The sequence below is a fragment of the Polyodon spathula genome, chromosome 15 (assembly GCF_017654505.1).
Source record: "Polyodon spathula isolate WHYD16114869_AA chromosome 15, ASM1765450v1, whole genome shotgun sequence".
Lineage (NCBI taxonomy): Eukaryota > Metazoa > Chordata > Actinopteri > Acipenseriformes > Polyodontidae > Polyodon > Polyodon spathula.
Window position 1 is genome coordinate 39,165,717 of NC_054548.1, and position 19,894 is coordinate 39,185,610.

General features: G+C 36.7%; 1 protein-coding gene across 2 annotated transcripts in view; it reads left to right on the forward strand.

The window, feature by feature from the left end:
- The window catches only part of LOC121327848 (nectin-3-like), a 128,818-nt gene that overhangs the window by 51,048 nt on the left and 57,876 nt on the right, over positions 1–19,894 (forward strand). The window contains exons 2-6 of one of the 2 annotated variants that reach the window (XM_041272110.1): positions 2,816–3,157; positions 6,284–6,583; positions 8,710–8,827; positions 8,979–9,130; positions 16,051–18,043. In XM_041272110.1, coding sequence (XP_041128044.1) covers positions 2,816–3,157; positions 6,284–6,583; positions 8,710–8,827; positions 8,979–9,130; positions 16,051–16,643 — 1,505 coding nt within the window. In that variant the 3' untranslated portion in view covers positions 16,644–18,043. Of the gene's footprint in view, positions 1–2,815; positions 3,158–6,283; positions 6,584–8,709; positions 8,828–8,978; positions 9,131–16,050; positions 18,044–19,894 lie in introns of those variants that run through there. The other variant, XM_041272111.1, reaches the window with a different exon arrangement.

Below are 19,894 nucleotides of genomic sequence, written 5' to 3' on the forward strand. Positions count from 1 at the left end.
ACCGCTGGGCTTGTATTTAGTTAAATAAAAAATAAATCAAAAGGACATCAAAAACACAGCTCATAGAGCCAAAATAAACAGTTTGAACAAAAACAAATCACAAACTCAAAATCCTGACACCAAACAAGTATCAGGCTGGTCCTTGCAGCATGGGTAGCAATTGGTGTTCTTTTAAATCTTTACCTCATTCACTTTCCTCCTCTATGAACACCCATCCCCAACACAGACCAAGACACGCTTATTACAAGTGGCCATCTCCAAATTGGCAATCATTTAAGCAATTTGGAGATGGCCACCTTCTGCAAAAGAGTTTGAATATGCGTGGTCGACAGCCAATTTGCCAATAAATCATTAGCTGCCGACCACTCATTCTAACGGGATGAAGTCTGGCAGAGACATGCTCCAAACATCGCCCCTGCTAAACCACATCATACTATAACAAAAACATTGTTTGTTTTTATTTAAATTAACACAAACCAATACATTTTTATTCTAACAAACATTGTACCAGCCGAACACTGCCCTGCCACATATTTACATGCAGGGGGGTACCAATACTTTCTTGAACAAATATTTGAAATTGCTTAAGTGCTTGATTTATTTATATATATATATATATATATATATATATATATATATATATATATATATATATATATATATATATATATATATACACACACACACACACAGTGGCTTGCAAAAGTATTCAGACCCCTGACCAATTCACTCATATTACTGAATTGTAAATGATACATTGAAATTTCATATGTTAGATATTTAAAAAAAAAAAAAAAACTTAAACTCAAAATCAATTACTGTAAGGTGACATTGGTTTTATGTTGGGAAATATTTTTAAGAAAAATAAAAAACTGAAATATCTTGCTTGCATAAGCATTCAACCCCCACACATTAATATTTGGTAGAGCCACCTTTCGCTGCAGTAACAGCTTTAAGTCTTTTGGGGTAAGTAGGTACCAGCTTTGCACACAGTGTCGGAATGATTTTGGCCCATTCTTCTTGGCAGATTTGCTCCAGGTTGTTCAGGTTGGCTGGACGACGCTTGTGGACCGCAATTTTCAAATAGTGCTACAGATTCTCAATGGGATTGAGATCAAGACTTTGACTGGGCCACTGTAGGAAATTCACCTTTTTGTTCTTGAGCCACTCCAATGTTGCTTTGGCCTTGTGCTTGGGATCATTGTCCTGCTGAAAGGTGAATTTCCTTCCAAGCTTCAGTTTTTTAGTGGACTGAAGCAGATTCTCTTGCAGTATTTTCCTGTATTTTGCTCCATCCATTCTTCCTTCAATTGTAACAAGATGCCCAGTCCCTGCTGATGAGAAGCATCCCCACAGCATGATGCTGCCACCACCATACTTCACTGTAGGGATGGTGTGTCTTGAGGCATGGGCAGTGTTAGATTTGCGCCACAAATAGCACTGAGTTTTGGCCAAAAAGTTCCATCTTGGTCTCATCTGACCACAAAACCTTTTCCCACATCGCACTGGGTCACTCTCATGCTTTCTGGCAAACTCCAGACGTGCTTTCAGATGGTACTTTTTGAGTAACTGCTTCTTTCTTGCCACCTTCCCATACAGGACAGTGTTATGCAGAGCTCTTGATATGGTTGACTGGTGCACCATTACTCCACTCCCAGCCACTGAACTCTGTAGCTCCTTCAAAGTGATTGTTGGCCTCTCTGTGGCTTCTCTCACAAGTCTCCTTGTTTGAGCGCTGAGTTTTGAGGGACGGCCTTTTCTTGGCAGTGCCAGGGTGATGTGATGCAGCTTCCACTTCCTGATTTATTGATCCAACTGTGCTCACTGGGATATCCAAACACTTGGATATTATTTTGTACCCTTTCCCTAATATATGCATTTGTATTACTTTATCTCTAACTTCTTTAGAATGCTCTTTGGTCTTCATTTTCCTTCAGATTCACAGCCTTACCAATGATCTTTCAACAGTGGGGTTTTTATCCAGAAAATGTGACAGCAACTTTAATGGTTCACAGGTGGAGGCCAATGGTAAGGTAATTGTGTCCTCGTTAGGGCAATTTCTTTCATCGGTGCAAACTGGGAGCTTCCACAGCACAGGGGTTGAATACTTATGCAAGCAAGTTATTTCAGTTTTTTATTTTTCTTAAAAACATTTCCAAACATAAAACCGGTATTTGTTTTAATTCTTATATCAAGTGTAGGGTGTCAATACTTGTCTGACTGTACATCTTGCACTGCGGTCGGCTGACAAACTTCAGTTTGATTGGTAAAACACAAGACGTTGCTACTGTACGTACATTGCAGAAGTGGCGTTGGCTGTTTCATCACACACCAATATAGGAAATGTCATGTTTCGCTATAGAAGATGTTAAAATATGTTTATGAAGCACTTGTCTACAGACCACTATATACGTTGGAAGCACTTGTCCGTCCAAACTTTTGACTGTCACAAGCTGCAAATAGAGCATACAGTGGTTTCCCTGGAGATGGGTCTTGCACAAGGTCTGTTGGACGAATGGCTGTAAATTGTAGATCAGCCCTGAAGGTTAAACATAATTCAATTTGTTTGCTTTCAGTTACTACTGTATATGTGGGCAAGCCTTATTTAATTCAAGGTCTAATTTTTAAGAGAAAAAATAAGCTGCATGATTTGATTGAGAGGCGCTGTAAATGGGTTTTTCTAAGTTCATTTTTTTGTGAAAGGGAGATTTGCTACAGTACATACAAGCTTTACGTATGTGTGTGTGTGTGTGTGTGTGTGTGTGTGTGTGTGTGTGTGTGATTTTTATTTATGTAATTTTTCTTTTCTCTGCAGGGGTCAGCACAGAACGAGTTATAGTTGATCCACATATTACAGCAATTTTGGGAAAAAAGATCGAGCTGATGTGTGTGGTTCACGTTCAAGAGGCACTGACGCAGATTTCCTGGGAGAAAGTTCACAATGGAAGTACACAAACACTTGCTGTTTTTAATCCGACATACGGAATTTCTATTCCTGATGAATATCAGGATAAACTTTCGTTCAAAACCCCATCTGAGAATGATGCAACCCTAGTACTGGAAGAAGTGAGCTTTACTGATGCTGGAGAGTACACATGCAAGGTGGTAACCTTCCCTTATGGCAACACACAAGCATCGACCACTGTTACTGTAATGGGTATGTATAATACTATAAGAAAAATTGAAACGTTAGTGGTGGGATGGGCATGTTTAAAATTCAAAGAAATATTCTAATAAACTAATATCTGAAAATATGCCCCAGCACTACTGTAAATGAGGTTTGATCATAAAACTTATATTTTGTCACCATTTTTTTTTTTTTTTTTTAACAAATTAGTTTTAGTCCCTGAAAACAAATTGTTACTTGTGATGTTATAGTATTTAGGGTAAAATGGGTGCAAGAATACATTTATTTGTGTGCATGTGTGTTTATTCCTGTTCACATTCATGATGTGGTTGTGCATATTTGAAGGGAAGGGCCTTTACTCTCTAAGTGTTCAATGGCAGAAGATTGCAATGAAATGTGCCACATTTAGCCCTTTGTGGTCCTTTGTCGGACCAGGTCCGACATTACAGTTTTCCCTTTCCAGTTTGATAACGGACCCTGTCCGACATCCTCAAAAAGATGTTAAGCACAGGTCTCTAGTTGTTTTTTATCTGGAAAAAGCTGAGAAACCCTTTCAATGGCCAAGTGAGACCAATAGGAGCTGAGGGTGGATCTGAGCAACACACAGAGGCCCTGCACTGGACTGCCAAGGGTTAATAACTACATGTTTTAGTTTCCAATCAAATTAGTCCTCCTTTAAACTGAGACATAACTAAATAAGGGCTGCCCTAGAATGCTTATTTGTTTTCCTATTTATACAGTAGTATATAACAGTAAAACCTTAAAACAAGGATATTGCAATCATTGGAAAAAATTGAATATATTACAAAATTAATCTGTATGGCTAAATCATTAAACTTTAGAAGAAACACACCTTTTCTACATCTCCCCCATCTCCCTTGCAACTGCTAATTCTGCCAGTAAGCAAGAGCTGTGATTGGTGCACGTGAAAAATGTATAGTTTTTGTAACCCTCAGAAGCAGAAAGGACAAAAGAACCCCAAAAAATATGGATGTTAACTTTGAAGGATTACCTTGTATCTCTCCACAGTGGAACAATAGGATGCTATGTAGTGATACTACATGGTCTGTAACAATGCAGATAGATGGAAAACCCAGTAACTGCTTAACACTTAATATTTAATGTATTTTTTTAGTAATAAGAATTGTAATGGAGGTTACTATATTTACTGTTGGTTGCATACAGTAACCACAAAGCAATCCATACTCAAAATCTAGCATGCCAGCTGCTGCAGTGGAGTTGTAAGCTACTGAAAGACTTTCTTGGGCATTTGTGACATCATGGAGGTCACATTCCTGCCTCAGAATGGTTTAGTTTGTGCTGTCAAATGTATTTCTCAGTTTGTGAGTCTAGCTAAACTTGTGTGTGCCTCCTGTATTACAGTATGCCATTATTACTGTGGTGGGGCCAGACATCTTGCCACTACTGTTCCACATTCACAGAGGAGTTAGTCATAGCTGGAGAACAGGCACTATAATTAGTATAAAAAGAATGCCAAATGGCTTTACTGGCAGGAGGTGAGGAAAGGGGGTGTACTTGTTTTCTATTTCTGGGACGGGGTTATCCAGTTTTTTTCTCTGACTGCTGATCCTGGCTTAGGGTAAGGGTCAGATGCCATGTCAATATGCTGCAGATCTGGTTGTTTCAGTCTGCAACTCAGACAGCTGCTGCTGCTTCAACTATTGGGCATCTTGGATTCTAAGTTACCTTGATAAACTGTAACTCTATTCACAGATCCCTTTGGTATATGATGATAATGGAAAAATATTTTGAAAGTTCAAAACTGCTATTCCTGATATTTGTCTAGTATAATAAAAGTCCCATGTTAAAAATGTGTGACATGCTTTACAGAAAATAATGTGTTGTGTACAGTCATGCAGTAAAATATTAAAACTATATACATGATTTGGCCAGTCAGTAGATGGCTGAAGAGCACCGTTAAGAACCCTGGAATGAGGGTCTGGGTCTGTTATCAGGCTAGCAGTTGTTGGCACTTTTTTAGCACAGCATTATTGCAATTATTTTTATCACATGATCCTTTTTTTTGGTACTACTTTACAGATCTTACAAATTTGAACTTATGGTCTAATAATTGCTTATTGAAATATAATGGGCGTTTCTGGTTGCCAGCATCAATAGCAAGTGACAAACCTTCATTAGTGTCTTGTTGAGTTTTAAAACTGCCAGACTGGACTATTACTGTGGGTTTGATGAATCGACTCTTGTTTTCAAATATAAGTAAGTATATTCCCAGAGAATATTTGTTTGATATTATAAAGTCAATTTAAAATTGTTCCAATAAAAAAATAAAAATAAAACTGTAATCTCCTGTGTTTCAGTCTGTGAAAAAGAGGCTTAGCCCTTGACAGACAGCCCATTAAATGTATCGAATAAGATTGTGTTACTTTTCTTTCTTTTTCAAATTAACGTAAAGATTACCAGCAATCATGCTAAATCACCTAAAATGTTCATAAACCCAAAAAGAATTTAACAAAATATTTACTGCTGTAAAATGTGCATCAGAGGAACTTCAGGGATCGATGTATAAAGATCGCTCAGTAGCTAGTGTTTTGATTTTTAAGTTATAAATTACTGGAGACATACTAAATCTCTCTTCATAACCAAGAATGCTTACCAACCCGAAAGAACACATTTTTTTGTTGATGGGATGACACTGGGATGATGAACTTCTTCACACTAATTGTAGTAAATGATCTAAAGTAGATGAGCCTGCCTACCCGTCAAACAAGTTTGTATAAAATCAAAACCATGCATGGTATTTATACATTTTTTTTCTGATTGTAGTCCCTGAGGGTTGTGGTTACCACTGGTAATGTTAGTTTTTAGGTATGACATCACTAAATTACACATGAAGACATTTCTAAAGGAACATTCATTTTTCAGTGAATTAATTAATACAGTACACAGCCAGGATCTTGAGTAACTTTTCAAAAGTGGAAAAAATACAACCTTGTATCTCAGTTTAAACTATATTCAGACAAATGATTGCATGGATTATAGTGTTGTTGAGCATTAGCAATCAGCAGTCTGATGAAAGCATTAGATTTGTTCAGCTTAGTTTCTTATTATGATCCCTGAGTCTAATTTATGATTCATGCTTTGTTTTTTTTTTTTTTTTTTGTTTTTTTTTTTCAGTTGAGCCCAAGATAAGTGTGTCACGTGGCTCTGATCCATTGATGGATGGGGGAAATGAGACGGTAGTCGCTGTGTGCACAGCTGAAAATGGAAAACCTGCTGCAGAGATCACCTGGGTGTCTGAGGTTTTTGGAGAACCTGTTCAAACCTTGATTGACGAGCCTAATGACTGTGTAACTGTTGAAAATCGGTACAATTGGAAACCAACCAGGTTTGCCCAAGGAAAGCAACTTACTTGCGTGATTCGTCACCCGGCATTAGAATCGGAGATACGGATTCCATTTACCCTGGATGTCTTGCGTAAGTACAAAATTTAATAGTTTTTAAATGCTTTTTTTTTTTTTTTTTTTTTTTAAGGTTATAAACTGTATTTTTTTTTCTAAACATGTATGCCATATGTTGACAGTTAGTTCTAATTGACTTCAGCCATAGTCATTTAGTCAACCTAAGCATTAAAGAAAGGTGTGCATTATGCTCATATAGTAATGGCAGCCTGAGTAAGCCTGAGGGTAAGTAATAAGACTACTGTATGACCATGTGCTCACTTAAGAACCAATCAACACCGTGGGTTTAACATGTAGTTTTAAAACCCAATATAAAAAATAATGTCTTATATAAATTTTAGGAATTACTATACTGACACTTTCCATTTAGATGGACTATGTTTGTATGGTGTGTTGGAAGATAAAACAATGTTAAAACATCCAGCTTCAGTGATATATGGTGGCACATCCATACTGTACCAACAATCTGTTATTCCATAACCATTTCTTGCAGCAGTGTAGATCGTTCGGTTGTGTGTCACAATTCAGAAACCTCTCACAATTGTTCCACCACTGAAATACTGTAGATGCCAGTTATTAGAAACTTACTGGTAACTTTAAAATAATGGCAACTTTTTTTCTGGGAATCAAAACGAAAGGCTCTTGTACCGGTATGGAACAGCAATATACTGCAGTTATAGGCGCATGGTATTGAAGCACAATTGTTTATTAAATTGTTGTTTAGTCAAAACAGTTCTCTAGTCGTTTTTTCTCTGGAAAAAGCAGAGAAAACCTTTCAATGGCCGAGTGAGACCGATAGGAGCCGAATCAAACCGAAAAAAACAAATAAATAAAGGACGTATCTCATAGCCCCATCCACTACAGAGATAACACGGACATAACAAAAGTGGTAGCTGCTTCTGCATCCGCGCTTAAAGAACATTACAGACATTTGCAGAGCTTTTTGAGATGTTATAGTAATAAAGGATCGCATTATTGAAGAGTTTGGTGATAAAACGAGTGATCAGGAGAGCATTTATCAGTATGCACGACTATGAAGAGGTATGTGAAATACAGCGAACAAGAGTGGGGGCTTGGCTGGAGATATAATACTAAATGTCGTTTTGCGATTCACTGCCTTTCAAACCTGTTTTTTTCTGAATTTTTTTTTTTTTAAATCGCGTATAAAATAAACAGTGTGTGTGAAAATAAACTGGACCTGACTCGCCTGACAAGCGCTGAATAAATGGACTGCAAATACTTAATATACTTAATACTGTAAATAACAAGTTCTGTTCACATTCGTACTCCTGTGCTCAAAGGTGTGCATTCAGACATGTGCGTTAGTGGGCTTCTGAAGTTTGACACCCATGTCCATCAGCTGCATGATTTGAGGTTGTGTCGGGATGCAAACATTTAAACACAATATGCGACAGCTGTACATTGACTGAATAAGTTGTAATTAACAGGCACACGTGACGGTCTTGTAGGGGTTTCAGTTCTTTAGCCACTCTTGAAACAGTGAGCTAGTCTTCCAGGCTTTAGCATAGTTTCTATAGATCAGAGGCAGCTTTAAGTGCTATTTGGGGAAACAGCGAAGGCTCTTGCTTTTTCCGATCAACATAAGAAGGCCATTTCTCTGTCCCGTCCATGTTTTCACAACAGCAGTGTAATGCGGTCGATAGGTTTTTTTTTTTGCCTCCTGCAAACTTTCCTCAGCATACCTAGGACTCTCCTGAAAACCCTGAAAAGAGCAGTCTCATCAGCATTGAAGATGTTATGTGACTGGAACACGTCCACAGTGCTGGGTAGGGTTTCCACCTTCCAATCAGCAGCTGCCACAAGGTCAGCATCTTATTTCTTGCTGTGTAACTTCCGCTGAAGTAAGTTTTGTCAGGCTTTCCAACGAAAGCGACGCTTTCTGTTTCAGCATCGGCCCGGTTTCTTACCAACCTGTGAAGAAAAGTGGTTAGGAGATTATTCAGAACCTGGAAGCCTTTGTCTGTTCACACACTTATGTACACACTGGGACTGTAGGCCATGGTGATCAACTGTTTTAAAACACCAATAGCCCTTCATTTTTTATGGTGATGACACAGCATCAGTGCTGTCTTTTTTACTATATGTATGTAGATACAATGAAAAATGCTTTGTCTACTACAGATGCACCAGAAGTTGCAATAACTGGTTATGATGATAACTGGTTCGTTGGCAGGGAGAATGTACAACTTAAATGTAATGCTGCTGCCAATCCTGGGGCTACACAGTATTCATGGAGCAGGTATGTATTGATCTTCTGTACTGTAGAAATAACCTTTTTTAGTTGGATGTTTTAACACTAACTAGAGGCTTGTTGTTCATAGTTTTTGGTGGCCATTGTATCTCTTTATTTTGCCAATTGGAGCGGTTTATCTCTTTTTAAATCATTCCAGGTTGAATGGAGAGCTGCCGGCAGGTTTGCGAATAGCAAACAACACCTTAATATTTGGTAGACCCTTGGATCATAATGACTCCGGGACGTACCAATGTGAAGTTACAAATGATATTGGAAGTAGGACAAATACAAGGAATATCTACATACTAGGTGAGCACCTTGCTTTCAAGAATTATTCATTATATGATTGTTTTTTAATTGGAAAATATGTGTGATACATTTTAATTTATACCTTTTTCACTCGCACTAAATGTATATTTTATAATATGTACATTTTAATAATTTCCTCTATGCGTCAATCCTTGTTTTATTAGTACTATGATTGCATGTCTCTACATTTGCTGTTGTAGCGTCAGATTGGGTCATGATATTATTCTGTTTATGAAATTAACAGAATTGAAATATATAGAGGAGGGTCCTAAGCCATTCTCTGTGTCTACTTGGTTTCTGGTTACAAACTTCCCCACTGACAAAGGATGCTTTTAAAAAGAGTCATAAATGAACTGCTGGACAAGTGTTTGATCTTCTCCCATTACTGAGTGAATCATTTGGCAGCAGTAGTATCTTGCACAAGGCAAGCCAGACAGTTTTGGATGCTTTGACACCTCGGACAGAAAACAGTCCATCTCATACGGGGCGAAATAGCGAACCAATTGAGAACAAGGGCTGTCTAGGAAAGATAAGATAACAATGGGAAACACTCCACATAACAATGGGAAACACTCCACATGGACTCGGGCACCGTCCAATATGAACAAACTGTCCAATCACAGGGTTGAAGAGAAAACAACAAAAGCACCTGCACGACTTTCAAACAGCGCACGCTTCCCACACTAGAAAGCTCCAGGCAGGAAACGGAGCGCATTTTCCACACAAGAGAAAGAATGCTTCCACCATGAGACCTAGGGCTCCACACAGAGAACCAAGTCTGAACTTTGACTAACAGGAGAAGTGATTCTGAGGGGAAGTGGTGTGGTCTGAAATGAAATGAAAGCTAAACTGCTCTGAAGAAAGTTTGAGTCATGGGAGCATAATTGCTCGAATTCACGGAAGAAAAGGAAGAACCAATGTTCTGAAGAATGGCTGCAATCATTTTTTGAAGAGAACTGTAGCTCTTTACCCTACAAGAGACTGAAACAGTATATGGGACACTGCCTTAATCTGAAAGTGGGTCTTGGTTTCCACTTCGCTCCACGAAACTGGCAGAAGCATAGCCTGCAGCTGGGCCTAAGAATTGCAACGAAAACACTTCTACGAACTACATAACTTTTCAGTTGCAATGCATTATCTGAACTGAGTTACGTCTGATCAACTGAAATATTTCCAGTTGGAAAACTGCCAACGACAAAGATAATGCTGCAAGACTTGGAAATCAACAAACTGATCGCTATTTGAAAAGAACTATTTGTTTATTGCGAGCCGACGCAACACAATGCGTACTTCAAGCAAAGTACCGTCTTCTTTCAATGGAACTTCAGATCCAGAGAGGAAAGAAGCTTCAGCGTTCATCACCTAAGAAGATTGATGACTAATTTGTTGAAAATCGATAAGTATTCAACATAATAAATACTTTATAACTCGAGAAATTAACTGTAGCAAATGCTATCAAGTTAGTGGAAAATTGTACTAGGAATAGAATATAACTTCTACAGTGTGTAAGAAATGTATTTTGTTTGTAGAAATGTGCAACTCAAAGGAGTTGTCTCTAAATGCAGAGAGGTTGATCATTGCCCCATTTCAGTTAATTTGAATATATAATCAACTGAGGTTGATAACATATTATTAGTTTGGTACATCAAGTCTAAACTAAATAAATTAACATGGTAAAACTAATTTGCTAAATTAGGTACTGGAATGTTGGATTCCGTTCTGAATGAGAAGTTAAATTAATTCTCGGGCATTTTTATATGAAGCATGATCGATTACAATGAGAAACGAGTATTGAAAATACTAATGCAAAGTAGACACTTTGTGATCAGCCATAATTAACATTAGTATATTAACCATGTATGCTAATGATGTTGTGGTCATTGTAATCATTTGACTATAAAATCAATTAAATGTATACTATTTGTGTATGTCTAACTAATAGCCTTTCCTTTCTGTAATATTAGATTAGTTATGCACCCCTTTTTATTCTTAAATAAACTATTGTTTTATATTTCTGAGATGTTTTGTGAATGTCGGTTATTGTAAAGCGAATCAGAGCTCTACATGATCCCAAACTTAAATATAGTATGTCTCATTTCTTGCATTTTGACTTCCCTGAGTGGGCAACTAGAGACTAATTTATATTTAAATAAATGGTATACCTTATTCACTACATTGTAGTGTGATGGAATTAGCTGTTCAAACAGGAAGTGTTACATTCCCCCTCCCACCCATATCTGCACTGGGAGTCAGGAGGGTTTGCATTTTTCAGAGGTTCCTTATTTGGAGTGTGGTAAGAGATTTATCTATAAATTAATAATAGACGTACATTTGTGAGCAAGTACAATAACAAATAATGCCACCAAGCGCCATGCCAACTCTTAAGCAGCTGTTGAACAGTGGGGTTCGATTCAGCAGAAAAAACAAACTAGAACAGTCAGGCAAAGAAATAAGGCAGCACTAAATATAATGGGATAGACGGAGAGTTGAAGCCATAGAAATGTTAAAAGTGGGTTGGGCAGTCCAGGGTAGAATTGAAGAGGGACAACATAGATTGTCTACCAGTAATGTAGCTATCAGGAAAGGAGGGGTAAGGACAGAGGAACTGGATGTAAGAATTATTGTATAACACGTGATACTTTTAAGTGGACTAACTAAACAATAATTAATCACAAGCTTAATTTGAGGTATTGAAATTTGTTTAGTTAGTGCAATAAAAGGTATCGCATCTACTTCTTTGTCATAATCCTTCTCATCTCTAGACTGATACGGCTACTATTTCATCTATCAATGTATGACATGCAAATGACTCAAATTGCAAGATGGGCAATAATGGCATTATGAAAATGTACATGATAAAGTACCCCTTTTTAAAGTTGTACATTCCTCAGATGTTTCACAAATTTAAAATGAAAAATTCAAATTTCATGAAGAACTGACAAATTATTTAATGAGTTAATTACATTTCCAATTTACTTGTGAATGCAAACCATTTTCCTTTTGATTTGTAGTGTGTAGCAACTTGTGCTTAACTCTTTGATAGCACAGCTAGTAAGTTTTGTGGCATTTCAAACACATTTGTAAAGTTGAGAGTGGCTCCTTCTTCAAATTCTTGACATTTTATATAGAGATTAAAATCTGTTTAAACACTTTGTTTGATGCATGACCATCTGCATTTCAAATGCATGGTATAAGTACAAGCAGTAACACACTTACCATGGACTGATTTGTACTGTAGCAAGCCAATAACTGTTTTTTTGCCCTGGATCTGGACTCAGTTGTGAGAAACACGCGGTTTCCAGAACCTGGTGGTCTGTTTTCTCAGTAATGGGTTTTGTGATTTGGAATTGTCCTTCAATGTGGCTAGAAGCAAATATGTAGGCCCTATCCCTCACTAATGCTTTCTTAGAACAACATCTGAAAATTCAAGATGAACCCTTCACAAGTCCTGGTTGGGTTTAATGATCTGCATTTAATTCTTATTTGGATACATGTTAGCTTTAACTTGGCCATCAGCTTCTGTTGTTGCAGTTATATGTAACTGTTCTAAATGCACCCTTAGCTTGTTATCTATTTCCCCAAAATCTGAACTGTTGAAAACGTCTCCCTCCATATTATGTATTTTGATCTATTAATTGGTGTCTAATGTTTACTAAATGCTTGTAACTAACGTGTTTTCTTCAGTTATATTAAGCGTAAGGGCGGAAGTACAGTGTTTGTGTGTGTATAATATATACAACTGAACATCTCTTTTTATAAGACACAAGCAGTGCGTCAAAGACTGTTACTATGAATTTTTTAGAGGCACTATTCAGGGGTTCTTCCTTTCCGAGTCTTCATTTATGTTCCACTTCAGGCTCCATATATGCCATTTGTTGGCTCAGGGGAAACAGTTTGACCTTGAATTTGCTTTCTTTCACAAGAAGCAGTATTGAGGGAATCCAGGAAAATAAAGTGTTCTTAATTATTTGCACTGTTAAATTTTACTTAGGAGTATTTATTATGATTTTCCATTTCTGCAGAATTTATAGAATTATATATTTTAAGGAGCAAAACATCACAAACCAAATATACAGACACTGGGTTGTAATTTATCCTCTTCCATATCTCAAAAATCTGATGATAATTTTGTGTACATTTTAGTACTTCATTCTTTTACTAGTATCTGATGCTTTGGCTGCATTTTTTTTTAAAATATTGTACATTATTTGTAAATGTTTATTTAGTATTTAATAGCAGCAGTGGGGAGTTATTTATTACATTATCAAGCTCTGGTGCTTTGTCACAGTACAGTCATTTTAAAAGGTATCTTGCAAACACTTGTGGGTTCTTCTGAATAAACTTTTTGAAATTGCCCATCCACTGCTTAAAGAAAGACAACTGTAATTGTTGTATTTTCACTTTAACTGCAACCGTTCACAAGTTTAACTAGATTCTTAACTGTAAATTGAGACAGTACAGCCGTGTACACAGAAATGCTTCTCTACATCAGCTATTGCAGGGACAGCAAAAACACTGGGTAGACATTAAATACTCTGCATTTGTTGGTATTGATTCTCCAATAGTCTCTCAATGGAGGGGAGATAATGAGAACACTAATGAATAAATAATGTATTTAGCTCCTGCCTTCATGAAAAGGCACTTCTAGTTATGGGTGATTTGTCTTGATTACCAGAAAACCAGTGTTTGGTCTCCTAGTTTTTGTTGAACATTCCCAATAATATTGCTTAGAATAGGCATTGCACAATGCCTGCAAACCTTATAAGAGATTCCCCTCACAGCTCTGAGAGTTCACCTCAATCCTGACCTGAACACAGCGTGCCAATTGTGCTGAATTCTGTCCACTGGAGTCCACTTGGAATTTGACAATCAAAGTCTATGTTGTGCTTGAGAGGTAACAAATTTGGTCAGTCAACTACTTTGGTTGGTATAAGGGGTGGGCTTGATCAGCATACAAGTTGTTTGATGTCTGTCTTCAAGAGGCAACCCCTACAACACCCTGTTGATACTCTGGTTGAAATGGCAGCAGAGTTTGGATGTAATCACTTCATCCTATGACACATTTCCGTGAATTTATTAGATTGAAAAGGGTGGCAGAAATATGAGGGGGTAAACCCACTAACTCCCCATGAGTATATGATCATTTGTAGTTGTCTGCTTTTAGGTAGATTGTTTGTTATTTCAATTAGCATTCCATCTCCTCCTGTTTGTTGTGTGTTTCGTGTTCAGTGTTTCTGGTTTATTCCCAATTTTACTGAAAAATTGCAGGATTTTGAAATTTTTTTTTTTTTTTTTTTTTAACTGGACGTCGGTTTTTACTTATTTGTACCCGATTTTTGTCCGTTATTAAATATTATCCCGGTACTATTTTCTAGAAATACACAATAATTGGATTAAAAATAAATTTGATTGCTGTGTTATTTTGATTCCAACATTGTATCAGCCCTCCGCTCTGTCCTAGGATACAGCAGATGTTTAGACATTGGGGGATCAAATAACGTTCAACTGTGGTTCTCTGTCAGTTCACAAACACACTATCACCTGATTATGTTGGCCATTGCTGAGCGTAACTACTACCTTTTTAAAAAACTAAATTGAAATATTTGCACGAAAATTTAATATTTTTAGTGGATGAGGAATGGGGAGAAAACGTAAATCAGTTTATGAATATAAAAAAAAAAAAGGAGTATTTCGAAGTATAGAAAAAGCAAAAATAGCAGAAGTCTGTCAGATGAGCGAGGATGCATAGCACTGCAAATACTGCTGCATTGAGGTACACACATTAAACTAAAACAAGAAAGTGAACTGAGAGACAATCCATTTATACAGCTTTTACTCATGCTTTAATAAAAAAAAGAGCGCAGAATGACTGTTAATGAGTTTGTCAGAGCGCTGTGCTTTGCTCGACAGCCACTGCTTATTGCAGAGGTATGTATCAGTGACTTCATGCGACAGTACTGTCTGTCCATCAGCTAAAACACTGCCTAACACCAACAATCTTAATCGTAAATATTCGACACAAAACGATGATGCTTTGCGTGGAACGATGGAAATGTCCAGTGTGATTTTTTTTTTATGTGTCTTCCAATAGTATTATGATTTCAAGGCGAATAAATTTGGCTTGTTTTGTGCTGATGTCATGCTCATACCTTCTGTAGATACTGTTTCCATCAGGACAGCGATGGACCAAAAGTTCAGAAAGTACCAGTTGACTTGGGCTTCGACTTGCACAGATTCTGCTTTATCAGACATGCCAGGGACACTAAACCTAATCAAAAATGAGAATTGCTAGGCATCATATTCCATATGTAAAGTGTGTATACTGAGGTTTGTTCCCCCCTGATTGTTTCAATTAAAAATTATTTTTTTCCCTATTTTAGTATATGTAAAATAAATTCTGAACAATTTCCAGATTTATTTTATTTTTATTTATATATATATATATATAAAGATAAAAACTGAAAACACGGAACACCATGTATGTTTTACAGCAATAATTTATAGTTGCTAATTGTTATGTTTTCTTATAAAACATTCTTCAGCTATAAAGAAAAGTACCTAAATTACTGGTTTCTAGTATTCAACAGTTGTGGGTTTCTTATCCTTCTAAGACGTTATGCATACACAGTACAACTGTATTTTTTTACTAAATGCACCCATTTTAAAATAATTTAACATTGAATCTGGTATCATACATATGTTTTGAAAGCAACGAGAGTTCTACATATTTTAAAATCCAGGACACACCTTTTTAAGATGAGAACCCTGTAATTGTTCTTGTTCTAGTTAAAATAGTTGTATAAATGTGCTCATTATTTGTGCTTTTCATATCAACCCTTTACTGATGTAGTTTGCATTGACATTCTGTGCTTTTCTCTGTCTGTCCACCCACCCCTTCCCTTTTCTCCCCCTCCCATTAGATCCTCCTCCTACTACTACCACCTTACCTACAACACCACTGCCTCACACGACTGCTGGCATCACAAGTTTAGCAGCGACAAAAAGAGCACTGTTCACATCACCAACACTGGAGTCATTGCACGAGGGACCTTTAGGCACTATAATTGGCGGTGCTGTTGGCGGTGCCCTATTTTTAATACTGCTGATCATCCTTGTTGGAGTTTGCTACATGAAAAAACGAAGGACATTCCGTGGAGACTATTACACCAAGCAGTACACAGGACCATCTGACATGCAGAAAGAATCTCCGTTAGATGTTCTGCAACCTCATGAGCTTCAACAATACAACGACCCCAACAATGGCAGCCTTAAGCAAAAGACAAATGAGGTGATCTACCCAGATTACTCCAAAGATGTGAAAAATAACGAATGGGGCAATGTGGAAAATATGAACAGATGCACAGAAGGAGATACGCTGCCAGTCGATTATTATGAAGATAGAGTGCCAGTTGGAACCAAATATGCTCAAGATGACTATTATGAAGGAAATGATGGTGACTTTGTGTCTCACTTAGATGGTTCAGTAATTTCTCGAAGAGAATGGTATGTGTAGGATAATAGGAGAGAGACGATACAAACTTCACAAAAATGTCAGATGTCTAGCTTCATTGCCTTTAAAAATAGGCCTACATTAAAAAAAAAAAAAAAAAAAAAAGCAAGCTAAATATGCTTTTAAATTTGTTGGATATACGTATGTGGTATATGTGAATTAGTTTCTGGAGCTTTACAAAAAAAAAAAGACAAGCAATGACATTGTATTAGTAATTGTATTTAGCTTTATTTGGGAAAGCTGCATAAGGGTAGTGTTACCCTTCTTAATCTCAAGTATAGTAGAAGCTGGAGTATAAATTGCCTGCATTTTAGCGCTTGTTTATATGCCATAAGTTATTCAGCTGATGGCTGTGTTTGCGTGCCTGGCATTTTAAATCCACATCTATCGTTGTGTGGAAAGCATTTTTTTTTTATTTATTTTGTTTTTTACATTAGTTAGAGTTTCAGATATTTTTATTATTTTATTTTCCTCCATTTTACTGAAGTTTTTAAAAGTTCTGATTTAACTAAGAGTTCAGAACTGAAATTAGAATTGCTCTTTCCTTTTAATTTCCTCATTCCAGAAAGTCACCTGCGTAATATTATAGTACAGGGCAGCTGGAAGAATTTGCGACGGGCCCAGCCCAGCTTGACTTACCAGGATAAGGATATCCAAGACCATGGTGGATAATTAGGATTACACAGACATATCAGATTTAGGTGAAACAGTTAAGACGGCTATTGGTGGGTGGGAGTAATTGATCAACTTCTGACAAATGTGATATAAAAGGTAAGAGAAGGAAATAAAAAATAATAGTTGTTAACATTTATTCTGAAATTTAGGACCATCCCATACTTTATATTGTGAAAATTGAATGCAAAAATTGCTGTTATTTATTATTTTTCACAACAATCTTGGAAAAAGATCAGATGTTAAACTGTAGTAAAATTGATGTAAATATAAAGTATTGCCGCATAAGGAAAAAAAAAAAAGGTTTGTTTTAACACAGAAAACAATGTAAAGAAAAGCTAGATTTGAAAGTATTTTCTTTACCGTTCGGTTCCTTATGCCTGTGACTGTTTGTCAGATAACTCTCTTACATATTTTGAGCATCATCATATTTCATTGATATTCATACTTAACTGTGCACTGAAATCACAGAGTATAGTGTCTGCGTAAATGCAGAAAAAATGTACTGCATTAATTTGAAGGTAACTTTGAAACACATTATGTTTGCCTGATGGCAACACAGTACTGGTACTCCTGTAAAAGCAGATTACTTTCAGATACGGTGCAATGATATTTTGCCACTGGAATGATTCTGGAGGTGGGCAGTGGTCAGTCCTCATTTGAGAGCGGTCCATTTGCATGATGTCTAGTTGTACATTTAAATTTAACCCAATAAAAGACATTGTTACAAATGTTTGTAAAAAACTAGGAATGGAAAAAAAAAGTACTACGACTTAATTTGTTAACCAGAAAAGAAAAAAACATTGACAGAGGCCTGTTTTACAAGAGTGTCCTGGCAAGATGACTAGAAACAGACAGTAATTTCACATCACTAAAAATAACATCACTCTAAAAGACAAATCACATCATACATTCAATCTGGCATTGAAAACATTTATACTTTGATAATGCTTGGCACCTACTCATTAAAATAAATGTAATCTTAGTCAATATTTTTCATTTAGCTGATACATTTGGGTTGTTATCTGATGCTCGATCATATCCTGGATACCCTTGTCCAGTCTGTTCCATGCCATAGGGGGCGCTGTAGCTACATGCTGATCGGTCAACCCAGGACCTTCCCCAAGGCACTTGATAAATAAGTGCAAGATTAGATCATAAACTATACTTGGGTATATTTACCTGTAACAACAAACCTAGGTAACCTGGCAACAAACCTATTACAGTTTTACACAAAGTACCCAGTAATTGCCTTCTACAGTTAAGTGACATCCAATTTAAAGAAGCAGTGATGGGTTTGAGTGTGGCATTCTAATACAAATCTGGCTGCTTTGTTCACTAGTCGATCCATTTTTTTTTTTTTAAATTGCTCAGTTGAGGCATGTAAAAATAAAGTATAACCATAACACCGTGTAACAAATTTTATTTATTTTTTTTGTTCCTGGGTAGTAAGTGTTATTTCCTAATTGCTTATGCCTCAAAAGTATAGAAAATGGCTATTATTCCCCACAAACTTTGCTTTTGTGACCAGGACAGTGATATTTCAAACTATCACTATTTCCAATGGGAAAACGGGCTAAGGTGTGTCTTTTCGTTCACATAAAGTCAGAAAAAAACAACATATGAATCCAAATTAACATGTATTTATACTAAAGTAATACAAAAATGACTACAAAAGATTTAGAAGTGAGTAGTTTTTCGAGCTTTACGATTATACTGTAAATAATGGATCCAGCCAGATCCCAAGATATTCATAACTATCCACCACAATCTCCAATCAATGAATGAAGGATCAAGTCTTGTTTCAAACTTTTAAATGTAGGTCCAAAAAACGTGAACTTCAATATACAGTGAAAACAGTTCCGGACCCAGGAGCCCTGTGATAGACCTTTTTTAATCTCTAAGATATAAGACAACATGGCTCCTCCCTTTACCTGTTGTCTATTTGTTAAATAACTATGAAACCAGTCAATGGCTTTATCAGACAAATCCAATTCCCCCAACCTATGACATAATAATTTGTGGTCCACAGTATTGAAAGCCTTGGACAGATCAATAAAGACTGCAAGCCACTTGAAATATCATCAAACACTTTAGTCACTGCTTTTATTGTCCCATGGCCTGATCTAAAACCAGACTGGACTGGGGACAGTAGGTTAATTAATAAAATTTCTAAATGTCTTGAGCTGTTGTTAACAAAGTACACTGGTTTCTGAGTTGTCTATAGTGCACCCAGTTCATAAGTGCCTCCTCAACTGGCGAGACGAGACTCAAATCGTGTTCATAACAGTTCTTTAAACTGTTAGCTTTTCCTTGAAACTCAATCCAAATTAAAATATCCAACAATGTATAGCTCATGTTTACTCTTAAAAAGAGGAAATTGCCTCTAGTATGTGTATGAAGAGACTCGTTATCAGCCGTGGGTCAGCGATAACAAGCTGAAATTGCAAAAGGTTTTGAATTTGGAAATAATACTTCTGCACTCAACAATTCATACTGCTTAGGGCAGGACAAAGCAAGAACAAAGCAACAAGAAGAAGTCTAACATTAAATCTTCCCTTGCAACAAATGGCTACACCTCC